The sequence below is a fragment of the Eretmochelys imbricata genome, chromosome 5 (genome assembly GCF_965152235.1).
Source record: "Eretmochelys imbricata isolate rEreImb1 chromosome 5, rEreImb1.hap1, whole genome shotgun sequence".
Lineage (NCBI taxonomy): Eukaryota > Metazoa > Chordata > Testudines > Cheloniidae > Eretmochelys > Eretmochelys imbricata.
In genome coordinates this window covers 18,225,428-18,239,304 of record NC_135576.1, presented here as the reverse complement: position 1 = coordinate 18,239,304, position 13,877 = coordinate 18,225,428, and the positions used below count along the sequence as shown (strand labels likewise).

Below are 13,877 nucleotides of genomic sequence, written 5' to 3'. Positions count from 1 at the left end.
GGAATAAAATATACAGGAGAAAAGCATGTTTGAAATTTTTGATGAGCAACTAGATAAGCCTTTTATTGCTGCTGCTGTTGCTGCTTCATTCATCATCAGCTTCTTTAGAAGCTTGAAAATAGATGCTTGGGAAAATAGAGCAATCTGGTAGTTCACCTACGGTTCCAAAATTCATTCGGACATTCTGCATAGCAGGATGGGTTGAAACTTCTTTGCCTATTCACAAAGAATATTGTTACTCTTAAGATTTCAATTCCCAGTTCTAAACTGAAATTTTCAAGGAGATTTGTCTATAAACAGTGACATAATGAACACTTTTCATTTTTGTTTCTTTTTTGCTTACATAGTTAATGCTGTAAGGTAATATGCATTCGGTATTTTGGCAAATAAAACACTGCATCTTTTTTCTTTCCCCATAGTGACATACTGAATTCTGAATGTCTGTTGTACAGAGGATCATGAAGAAAGACTAGGTCTTGCAAAATAAATGATTAGATTCAATCAAGATAATTCAGTTCTTGACACATGCCATCACTGAGCTGAGAAACGGTGGAATTTCTATAATCCTTTGGTGTCTGAAAATAGGTCCCTAAACACTTCCTCCACTTTTCAAAACAGAGTTATTTGCTGCTGTTCATGTTCGGACATCTGTCATTTAGAAATTGCATACCCTGGATAAAAAGGTTTCTGCTTCATTTAAATCTTATTTTACTTATCACATCATTTGAGATTATATGTTACACACACACACACAAATTTCTATATCTGTCTATATATACACAATTCTTATGCACTGAAATAAATACAGTAGTTAAATCTTCTTTTTCATTCAGGGCAAGTTAGTTCAACAACCACTCAGGGAGTTCAACTAAAATGCTTCTCACTTTGCTGAATGTAGTTTTTGAAATGTTCTTCCATGAATGACCCAATGGCACTGACTCGCTTCAGAAGCTGCATCCAGAGGGGTAAGAGATTAGATAGGAAGCTCCTTGTTAGAACTGCTCTTAGAAGTAAAAGAGAAGCTGCAAAATGGCATACTTGTAGAGAGTCCTTGGGTCAATTCACCAAAGTAGAATCCAAGCTTGACATACCTTTTTCACATCTGGATAACATTTCATTTATGAGAGGTCACATACATACATACATACATTAAAAAAAAAAAATTCCCACAGGCTACACATAGATAATTCTTGATCTAGCATCAACATGAAACAAAAGGTCAAACAAACAAAAACAACACATGGATTTTGAACCAAGTTAATCAAATAAAGATTTCAAAAGACACATACTTAATCTCGCAGGCCTAGCAGGAAGAACTGACCATTTCAGATACCACACCAGAAGCGATATTAACAATGTTGAAGTCACATGCTCACTGTTAGATATTACATCTGGATACGGTTTCTCACAGTTGTCTTTGCTTTTACATTGAATGTTTTTCCCCACCTTTAGGACTTTCCAAGATTTCTTAGGGGAATACTTCACAAAAACATACGGACAACGGATGGTTTTCCATTTGGAGCCACAGTGTTGCCATTTGATTTAATTATCCTTAATGGTTCACCCTAGTCAATCTGTCTGTCAATGGTCCTTTTGCTCTCAGTGACATAAGCTTCCTTCCTCCGAGGAAGTTCTTAACATGGTGGGTGAAACACAAGGAAAAACTACCAAATGATGGTGTCACTCCAGAGGAAAATCGTTTTTGTTTTTGTATTTTTTTTTGTTAGCTCTCTTCAGTCTCACCCACTCATCCCCCAACCCCATACAGGTACAAAGGTCACCAAAGGAACCCTAAACTTAGTGGCACCCTGTTTTTTTGTATGAAGAATACATCTATGAAGAAAAATGTTGCATGGTAAGTGAGTAGCCTGATTAATACTGGGTATTCTGTTTTGTGTGAGTTTATATCATCATTAATTATTTGCAATACTTTTCTTCATCTTATCTGAGACCTGGCTACCTGACCCTATCTATGTCTGTGACTGTTCTTGGCTCTAATTAATTAATTTAAACTTAGCAAAAATTATAAGAGATACAGAAAATAATTAAATTCTGTCCTTGATTTGTTACAGCAGCTACAATTTTAACCTGATCTTCAGATATTCAAATTGCTCTGGGATTCATGCTGCTCCCAAGCCAACTCAATCAAACTACTAACGGATGTGCAAGCATTACATTATTTTATATCAGCTAATGAAAATTTACTGCTGTAAAATATATTTCAGGAAAGTGTAATTAATTCATTATCTTATATCCATGTAGTTCAACCATTTAAAATGGGGTGGAAAAATAATAATGATTTATTTTAGCAGAAAGTTGGATGTTGAAGAGCTCTTTCTTTATTGGCTTCCCAAAATAGTTTGCCGAATATGTAGGTAAGGCTAATGATAACTGATATGGAACAAAATAAAAATCAACATTGCGAACTCACCTGTCAATGATCTAGTGGTGGCACTTTCATAGAGAGGAACTCCTTCACCCACGTTGTTAAAGGCTTTTAAAGAAATTACATAATGGGAACTTGGCTCTGCAGGCAAAAACAAACAAGGCATAACACACATTGTTAAAATCAATGCTCTGAATCAGACTGGATTAGCATTTTCATGAAAAATAAATAAAATATGTCAAGTGAATGCCTGTTCAAACTAAACCAACAGCTATAGAGCTGCTTAGAAAGCTGTCATGTTTTTTGCTTTCATTCCATTCAGGCTTCTAATTTAGGACCAACCTTATAGTCCTTTCTCAGTCTTTAATCAAAGTTCCCATTTAATTCAATGAAAGTTTTGCCTGAGTAAGGACTGCGAGATCAGCCTTTTCTTCCACAAGAAGTAACTACTGATGCACAACTCTGCATGGAGTTCACACTCCCCCTGCATGTTGCATGGGGTTTTGCTTTGTGTCACTATGCAGTATGGATTTAGCGATACATCAGGAATTGGATCCGCTGGCCCCTATATGGAAGGAAAGTTGTCAGTACAGATGCTGTGGTTGCCATTCCATTTCAATGATAGGAAACATTCCTTTTTCCCAACCCCTGATGAGGTCCCCAGCTCACCACCCAGGTACTCAGGCAGTGTATTTGGGGAAGAATTTGAGGCCAAGATTTTAAGATCGCTAACTATATATCTGACTTGTTTTTTGAAATGCATGTCAGTGCATTTAAAATGTCCCCCCCCCCACCACCCTTTTGCTGGAGATTTTGTTCCGAACCAAAATTCGAAAAACTCACATACCATTATAATTCCTATATTGCTGCTGAGGAGTATATCTCACTCACTAACTTTGTGACAGAAAATTTATTGGTAATAGCTATTTTACTACTGTTGATCTTACTAATATTGAGAATTTATCAAGCCTTGAGCTATCTGAATAATGCTGGCATCCTGACTTGAAGCTCAGACATTGTATATCACTCTGGTGTGCAGTTAGCGATTTATAATTTACTAACTGTTGTACTAATGAAGACCACTAATCATCCAGGGATATACATCCAAAGCTATCCAGCTATGCTGTAAATGTGTGGGATGTGAAGGACAGAAATACTGACATACAAGAATTAACTTTTGGCAACATGAATATTCTTTGATAGCTTTCTGTGTCATAGATTGCAATAGGAATATTCTAAATATATTCCCCCAAAGAAAAGAAAGAAACAGAATAGGTCAGTTTTGTAATACTTTTTGCTACTGTTTTCAGAAGAAAATAAAACAATCCATTCTGCTGCATGTTCTCAAGTGATACCTTCAGGGCCACATTTTCTTCAGTAGGGAAGTTGATAGTTATTGTATTGATGTAAATTTTAACCAAGACTGCTGCATGCTCACATATGGGCCAAACATAGGGAACCACTTTCTTGAGATTCTTTATTTCACAGAAACAAATGATTTTAAGTGAGGAGACATGAATTAATGTAACATTACAAAGGAATTGCTGTGGAATTACATACTTTATCCACATTAATATTAAATGAGTTAGGAATGATAGATGTTGTTATACTGAATGAAATAATAATAATTAACAATGTATTGTATAGTGTTGCTAGTACCCCCGAATTTTGTAATTAATATTATGTTGAGCAGAAACTGTGACATATTTGTTTAATATTCAGGTAGATGCTCTGTTCATTTCCAAAAAGAGCTAAATTTTTAAAAGTGGCTAATGAATGACTGGAGCATTCTCCATTAATAATGCTCTACACTAAGTGTTCCACAGTGATTACTTCAATTGGTATTCAGTGTAATATCATTCGTCATGATGAAATTATTTAGTATTCATGGAAACGTAATATAGATATGCATGTGATTTCCGCGATACACTAGCTTACTATCTTAGATTTCTAATCTTTGTGGGTACCTGACTTTTTTTATCTTTAGGTTCCATATGAAAATATAGTAGTTATTATAATTAAAAAAAATTGCTTAGTATTTTGCAAATTTTACAGTATGATTCTACAAGTTATTCTCTGAAACATATCATGTGATCTACATATCGAATCAAAACACATCTTGAACCTCCAATATTGAATACTTGAAATTAATTGCTCACAAATAATCTACTGACCAAAAATTATTCCTAGGAATTATTTGGCAAACAATTTCAAACAAATTCTTTGCAGAAAAATGTGATATGTTCACAGAAAATCCATAAACAGAAGCTATATTCATCAAACACATTCTTCCTTACAACTGCCTATCGAGCTCTAAATTATTATCCACCATCCCTTATTCTCTCTCTCACACACACACACAGATGATACTTTCCTGTTTTCACATTTTAACTAATTTGGGTGAGGGTCTCATTAGCAAACATGGATCATGTTTCAAGAGAACTTGGTTTGATATTTGGCTGTGAGGAAAAGAATTATGGCTTTGAGTAACAAACAAGAAAAGTTCAGAGGTTTCAGTGAAGTCTGTTGCTAATTAGGACAATAAGTAATAGACTAGGTCTCATTTAAAAAAATAAAAAATAACATTTACCATACTTTAAATAGGTCTTCATCCTCTCTTTTGAGTTTCCACCCAGATGCATTCATAGAGATCAATCATATCCCTTCATTTTGCTATGCTAAACAAGCAAGCTTGTTTAATCTCCTCTCATCAAATAGGATCTGCATTCTCCTGTTCATCCTAATAACTCTTCTCTGCAACTATTCCAGTTTGAATTTACCTTTCTTGCTCATAGGGTTACCAGAAATGTCTTCCAAATGAAGTCTTACCAGTGCCTTGTGTGATGTATTAATTTATCTCTACTGGAAATAACTTGCCTGATAAATTCTAGGATGACAAGGTGGGTGAGGTAATTTCTTTTATTGGACCAACTTCTGTGGGTGAAAGAGACAAGCTTTTAAGCTACTCAGAGCTCTTTAGTTCTGACCTGCAATGAAAATTAATACATTGTACAAGGTCTGACCTGAAGAAGGTAGCTTAAAAGCTCTGTGTAGCTCAAAAGCTCGTCTCTCTCACCCACAGAAGTTGGTCCAATAAAAGAAATTACCTCACTCACCTTGTTTCTCTAATACCCTGGGACCAACACAGCTACAAAACATGGCAAACATCCTGGGACCACATTTGATTTTTTTTTTTACAGCCACATTACAATGGTGGCTCATAGTCATCCTGTGGTTCACCAACACACCAGGGCTTCTTTATTCCTCTGTCACTTTCAAGCAGCTTACAGCAGAAACTCTTATTATTAAACCCTAATGCTGTGGTATTTGAGCTCAATATCAGAGCTACATCCTATTCTGAATCTAAAAAACACTGCAGTAAAGTCAAATACTGTTGCATGGCTAAATGTTGCCTTTTAAATTGCACCCACTGTATATTAATATTACTTATGGGGCCACTCTGGAGTTGAGTTTTTTATTTCTGTATTCAATTTGGTTTTAAAATATAAATATTTAAAATGACACTCGGCACCCTTGACAATTAAAAAATACAATCCAAACCAGTTAAAAACACCAGTGTCAAAACAGCAACCATCATACAAGAAGACAAATTTTTCCCCCCACCTCAGTTTCCACAAACCCCTAATCTTTCAATTCAAATCTACTCCCAAATTCCCCCTCCCACCTAACATTTCAGCTTTTCCCAAATGCTTACCCAATACATGTGCTTTGAAGAGTGCCCTGAAACTCAATACCTTTGGGATATTTCAGACTAAAGATGGAGTCTCTACTTACCCTGCAAAACGTGACCGTTTTACTGTTACCTGAGATGCACATTTTACTATTACCTTCCAACTGTGGTGGCTGAACTTTGTGACTTTGTCCTCACCCATAACTATTTCACATTTGGGGACAATGTATACCTTCAAATCAGCGGCACTGCTATGGGAACCTGCATGGCCCCACAGTATGCCAACATTTTATGGCTGACTTAAAACAACACTTCCTCAGCTCTCATCCCCTAATGCCCCTACTCTACTTGCGCTACATTGATGACATCTTCATCATCTGGACCCATGGAAAAGAAGCCCTTGAGGAATTCCACCATGATTTCAACAATTTCCATCCCACTATCAACCTCAGCCTGGACCAGTCCACACAAGAGAACCACTTCCTGGACACTCCAGTGCTAATAAACGATGGTCACATAAACACCACCCTATACCAGAAACCTACTGACCACTATTCCTACCTACATGCCTCCAGCTTTCACCCTGACCACACCACACGATCCATTGTCTATAGCCAAGCTCTACGATACAACCACATTTGCTCCAACCCCTCAGACAGAGACAAACACCTACAAGATCTCTAGCAAGCATTCTTACAACTACAATACCCACCTGCGGAAGTGAAGAAACAGACTGACCGAGCCAGAAGTGTACCCAGAAGTCACCTACTACAGGACAAGCCCAACAAAGAAAATAACAGAACGCCACTAGCCATCACCTTCAGCCCCCAACTAAAATCTCTCCAATGCATCATCAATGATCTACAACCTATCTTGAAGGATGACCCATCACTCTCACAGATCTTGGGAGACAGGCCAGTCCTTGCTTACAGAAAGCCCCCCAACCTGAACAAATACTCACCAGCAACCGCACACCACACAACAGAACCACTAACCCAGGAATCTATCCTTGCAACAAAGCCCGTTGCCAATGGTGTCCACATAGCTATTCAGGGGACACCATCATAGGGCCTAATCACATCAGCCACACTATCAGAGGCTCGTTCACCTGCACATCCACCAATGTGATATATGCCATCATGTGCCAGCAATGCCCCTCTGCCATGTATATTGGTCAAACTGGACAGTCTCTACTTAAAAGAATAAATGGACACAAATCAGATGTCAAGAATTATAACATTCAAAAATCAGTCAGAGAACACTTCAATCTCTCTGGTCACTCGATTACAGACCTAAAAGTTGCAATTCTTCAACAAAAATACTTCAAAAACAGACTCCAACGAGAGACTGCTGAATTGGAATTAATTTGCAAACTAGATAGAATTAACTTAGGCTTGAATTGAGACTGGGAGTGGCTAAGTCATTACACAAAGTAAAACTATTTCCCCATGTTTATTCCCCCCCCACCCTCCACTGTTCCTCAGATGTTCTTGTCAACTGCTGGAAATGGTCCACCTTGATTATCACTACAAAAGGTCCCTCCCCCCGCCCCCGTCCTGCTGGTAATAGCTCATCTTAAGTGATCACTCTCATTACAGTGTTATGGTAACACCCATTGTTTCATGTTCTCTATGTATATAAATCTCCCCACTGTATTTTCTGCTGAATGCATCCAATGAAGTGAGCTGTAGCTCATGAAAGCTTATGCTCAAATAAATTGGTTAGTGTCTAAGGTGCCACAAGTACTCCTTTTCTTTTTGTGAATACAGACTAACATGGCTGCTACTCTGAAACCTTCCAGCTATATGTCTCTCTTTTGTTGTGTCTTGTCAGAAACAGGGTCATAATCTCTTTGGGACTAGAAGATATTAATGTAATACAATGAATAAATAATAATATAGGTGAATTACAAAGCCAAGAGCCCTCAAAATGAATTCCCTGCCAACAGTTCCTTCTCATATACCAAGGGAGTTCTAACTCCAGTAACGGCACCAATCTCAACTGTCGCAGTAAGGCACAGGGAGAATGGCAGTAGGGTGACCAGATGTCCCAATTTTATAGGGTCAGTCCCAACATTTCGGGCTTTTTTTAATTTGGGCTCCTGTTAACCTCTACCCCCGTCCCAATTTTTCACACTTGCTATCTGGTCACCCTAAATGGGAGTCTATCAGATAGGCAAGTCACAAGTCATTATGGACTTTACACATCAAACCCACAACCTTGAACTCTGCCTGAGAAGCAATGCAGATCTCAGAGTATTGGTGTAATGTGCTCCTGACAAGATAGCCTGATTAACAAATAGGCTGCCACCTCCTGCTCTAGCTTCTTGTACCAAGTTGGTTTAAGATGTAGCCCTGTGTAGAACTTCTTACAGTGTTCTACTCTTGGGAAGACAAAGGCCTGGAGGATCGTAGTGAGGTCTGCAGAAAGGGCAGGTAAACTCCAGCTATCTTGGTCATGGCTGCCATATGACTGTTTAACAAGAAAAAGGATTCTAACAAAGCATCCGAACTGCAAATGTGATGAGTTGAGGGGGGCTGACCTGGATGATACTGAGGAGCTGCTTGAGGGAATTTTGAAGCTGTGCCATTGATATAATGCCCGTAGGCCCCCTTGCTTGTGAAGCGTTGCTGTAGAGACCTCTGCTTCATCACAGCCACTTACAACTCCCCTCCCATCTTCCACCTCTTCTATACCTGGAGTGGAGGTGGAAGGCCCAGCTGCACAGGAGGGAGTTCCCCTCCAGCAGAGGAAAGCTATACTGGACAGTCACAGCAGAATTATGGCTCCTTTGAATCATCTGAGTGGCACAAAAGGTACATAACATGAGAATCTGGCCCATTCTGTTTTCCGTATCTTCCAGTTCCCTATCTCAGCCTGCCAACATCACTTCTTTTTCTCTGGACTGAACCTTATCTGCACCCCTTGAGTCCCATGACATGGAGAGAGAGCGGAGTGTTGTCAGCACACTGAAACACTTCAACCCAGGCCTCAGCCCTACTAACAACCCCATGTATAACTTGAACAGGATAGGGGTGATAACGTGGAATCCTACATGAGTGATCCCTCAGGGCAGAAAATGAAGCACCTAAAATTATTTCAGAGAGAAATGAAAAAGCCACCAAAAAGCAGTCCAATCTGCTCCCATTTAGGTCTGTGAAACAACCACATGCAATGACCAATAGTATCAACATATGTTGACAAATCTACTGACATCAGCATTACATATTGCCAGAAAGAGATCATTAAGCAATACAACAAGTGCCAAATGCAGGTTGAAAACCAGATTGACAAGAGCCATGGACGTCTGAGATGTTGAGAGCCCAGGTTTGGAACAAAGGTTTCCCAGCACATGCAGCAACTCAGTAAGCTGCACCATTGCAATTTGAGCAAAAGAGTCTGAGTCACTGCCTACTTCAAGATTTTGCTCTTTGAGACAACTCAGTGTGTATCTGAAGAATGCTCTCTGTAAAATAAGGAGGAATTTCTTTATAATGGGAGGCACTCAGCTCTGGCTCCGGAGAAAACTGCTAAGATACAGCAAGTTACTCTATGCAGAATACATCTGCTCTTTGAGATGGATATGGTGAAGGCTGCAGAGCTGGTCAAGCATGCCAAGGGAATTCACTGCACTACCTGTAGGAATATAGTACTAGATGTGATTCTCTTGAGGGCTGGAAAACCCAGGGAGGGATTCTGCTTTCTTCTTGAAGTTTCCTCTGAGGCAGCATGGGTGTGCACCACCACCACCAACACAAACATACTGAACTTGACAAACTGGAGAATTGGTCTGATATCAATGAAATGTAATTCAAGAAAGACAAATGAAAGTACTACGCTTTGGAGGGAAATATCAAATACACAAATAGAAAGTGGGGAATAACTGGTGAGACAGCGGGACAGCTGAAAAGGATCTGGGGATTATGGTGGATCACAAATTGAAAAATGAGTCAACCGTGTGATATAGTTGTGAAAAAGGGTAACATAATTCTTGCATGTATTATCAAGAGTGTCGTATGTAGGATATGGGAGGTAACTGTCCCATTCTATTCTGCACTGGTGAGGCCTCAGTTGGGGTACTCTGTCCAGGTCTGTGCTTCACACTTTTGAAAAAATGCGGACAAATTGGAGAGAGACCAGAGGAAAGCCAGAAAAAATGATAAAATGTTTATAAAACCTAACCTATCAGAAAAGGTTTAAAAAACTGGGTATTTTAGTCTTGAGAAAAGAGGGGGGACCAAATAACAGTCTTCAAGTATGTCAAAGGCTGTAAAGCATACTGTGATCAATTCTTCTCCATGTCTACTGATGGTAAGACAAGAAGTAATCAGTTTATTCTGCAGCAATGGAGATTTAGGTAAGATACTAGGCAAAGCTTTGTAACAGTAAGAGAGTTAAGGACTGGAATAGGCTTCCAAGGGAGGTTATGAAATCTCTGTCATTGGAGGTTTTTAAGAACACACTGGACACATACCTGTCAGGAATTGTCCAGGGATACTTGATCCTGTCTCAGCACAGGGGGCGGCACTAGACGACCTCTCAAGGTCCCTTCCAGCCCTACATGTCTATGAGTCTATGTGCCTTAATGTTACAATGAAGCCCTGATTCAACATATTTTCACCGCCATTAGGTGCAGTGAGATTACAAAGAAACAGCAAGATTGACAAGTTCGCCATCTTGTACAATCTTATCCTTTCCCCTGTGAACAAGACTGAAAAGTAGACCTGAACCCAGTATAAGAAAATTATATCCTATTTAGAAACAATCTTTTAATCCTATTAGCAGCCTTTAATCATATTAGCTGTTCTCTTTATAAAATATTGTATTAGCATAGCATTAACAACGTGTCATGGTGATGCTCAAAGAAGTTAATTTCTTCTTACCTAAACTTCTCCTGTAGTTACAGCTAGATAAATTAATTTTTACTTTCTGCCTTTAACTTCTGCTATGCATTGTATACAAACCACCTTCCACCTCAGAAATGGTGCATTTCAGTGATGGATAAGATCAACACTAAAGTGGATAAAGTAGGCCAGGTGTTTTGGAATTTTTGCTTGGTTGGCAAAGGAACACTTTAAGTGATAATTGTTATTATTACGAATGAAATGGAAATATATGTCTTTTGAACACATTTTCAGTAAACTAAAAGAACTACCAATATATTGGCCATTCTGTAATATACTAGAACTTGCATTTGTTTTTCATCTTTCTGTTAAATTGTACGTTGCATTATAACAGAGAGGAAATTACTGTATTTAAAAAACATGTTAGTACAATGCAATTTAAACTAGCCTTATAGGGTATACTTCAAACATTTCTTCTGCATGTCTATAAAATGTGGGTCTAACTCTCCTATTTGTTTCAGAGTAGCAGCCGTGTTAGTCTGTATCTGGAAAAAGAAAAGGAGTACTTGTGGCACCTTAGAGACTCAAATAAGTTTGTTAGTCTCTAAGGTGCCACAAGTACTCCTTTTCTCCTATTTGTGTACATGAAAAACCAAGGATTTGTGCACAAAACTGTAAGCAATGGGAGCATCTACAAATAGTGAAGGTTGAAGTTTGGCTGCAGATGTGAAAATTCAGCCAATAATATTTTCCTAGGCCAAAAGGTTTAAACTTGGTGCCCAAATTCAACCAGCTAAATACCTATTAGGCACCTAAGTAAATGGCCTGATTTTTGAGATACTGAAGATATGAGAATGTGAACCTCCTAAAAAAATCAGTGGCTTTTGTTTAGGTTCCTAAATATAAACGTAGGCTCCTGAATTGAGCACTCAAGCCTGAATGTTTTGGCCTATCAAAATATGACGGGCTGAACTTTCAAACCTGCTGCAGAGGATAAAGAATGATCTTATGATTAAAACGTTGGACTGGGATTCAGGACACCTGGGCTCATATCCTGGCTCTGCCACAGACTTCCTGAGAGACTTCATTTTTCCATGCCTTAGTTCCCTGTTTGTAAAATGGCATTAATCATTCTGCTACCTTTTGTCTCCTCTCTGTTTAGCCTCTTTGCAGCTATGCTCTTTGTGCAGGGGTTGCCTCTCACTATATGTTTGTCCAGGGCCCAGGTGCGCTAGGCACTGGTCTCAGTCGGATCATCCAGACGCTATGGTAATACAAATAATAACAACATAATAATATATAAACACTTGGTTACATTTAAAAAATAGTGTTTACGTTTAATTTATAATGGTGCCCAGGGACTGCAGTGTTACCATGCTGCTGCTGCCCAGGGATTCAGGGGGTGGAGAGAGATCCTGGCTCACTTGTTTTGCAGAAAGGCCCAAGCTTGCCCTCCGTTCTTCATCCAATGCCAGTTATTAACCTAATCCACTAAAGATGTAATGGGGAGTGTTATAGGAGCAAATTCTGCAGTCTTTACTCAGGCAGGCCTCCTACTGACTTTCCTCGACTGGAGTCAGTACCACAGGATTTGGCCTCTTCTGTGACCTGTATAGTAACGTTTCACTTGGATGACTCCTTCAGCACTCTGCTTCCCTGCCTTCCGAAGACAGTCAATGAATCATTATGAGAATTAGATGTATGCATATCCACAGGGCCAGTGTGTCTTTTCAGGCAACAAACAATCCTAAGGCACTGAGGTAGTAACATGACTTTCAACTGGTGAGTTTCATGATATTAAAATATTTCATTGTGATTGGCTGTTAATTGTGCCACAATATATTGGAGTCAGTTGTGTATATATAGAGATACATGTACTGCCTCTAGAAATACTTTGTTTCTAAAAAATTAGGGAGTTTGATTCTCATTATAAATTCTCTCTTCTCTGTTAAACAATCATCTGCATTAATTTTAAAACAGCTCAGGAGATCCCATCAAGAGCAAATCCCATCTATACAGTAGCTTTTAAGATGTCATCTCATCATGCAATATACCTGCTCACTGATTTCTCTTGAGTCATGTCCTATGTGCATCATAACAAAGCGTACAGGCTTTCAAAGAATGACTGTAACTTGAACATGCTTAGAAATAGGTCTCCTCCCCTGTGGAGACATGAACCTTTACAACTCCCACAGTGCATTACAAGCTCAGTGCATACTGTATAAGTTATAAAGCTAAATAAGTTTACAAAAATAAATGGCATATGTGTTTGGAATTTATGTTACAAACACAGCTGAAATCAGTAAAAGTTAAACGGTGTAGCAGAAACTAAAGCAAAAGATATATGGACAAATGAATTAAAAACGAATAACTATAATCTACAAGGCATTCTGGCTTCCTAGTAAAATGCACTCACTGTGTGAGTAGTGTAAACTTGGCTTTGTGCAGGATTTCTTTAGGTACATGTACAGAAAGTAATACTGAGACTTTTGGAGCAGGAAAAGGCTGTCTGACTTCACAGAAATGGTACTTGCATTCAGGGAAATGTGAATGTATGTACTTAGGACCTGTTTCACAGTTTTGCTCTGCTCTGCATCAGTCTGCTGAGGCAAGGTGAGGCAGAAGTAAGCCTATCTAAGGCAGAACACACCACTGAATTTGATAGAGATAACAAATCTTTGAGAAAATTCACTTGTCACTTGATTATTACCATTTGGTAATGTAACTAAATTATTCCTTTGTGATATTTGTCTAATTTATGCAGGAAACTGGGCCCAAGGAGTTTATTCTCGGGCATTCTGCGCTGCTGCAAGGAACACTACTACTAAAATCTAGTTCTTATATAATTCTTTTCACCACTAGAGAGCAAAGTGCTTTACGAAAGAGGTAAATGTCATTCTTCCCACTTTACAGATGGAGGCAGCGGGAGATGAGTGACTTTCTCAAGGTCACCTAG

General features: G+C 38.8%; 1 protein-coding gene across 1 annotated transcript in view; it reads right to left on the bottom strand.

The window, feature by feature from the left end:
* The window catches only part of DCC (DCC netrin 1 receptor), a 948,458-nt gene that overhangs the window by 117,492 nt on the left and 817,089 nt on the right, over positions 1-13,877 (bottom strand). Inside the window, exon 16 of the mRNA XM_077816218.1 lies at positions 2,432-2,527. Within this exon, the coding sequence (XP_077672344.1) occupies positions 2,432-2,527 (96 nt within the window). The remainder of the gene's footprint in view (positions 1-2,431; positions 2,528-13,877) is intronic.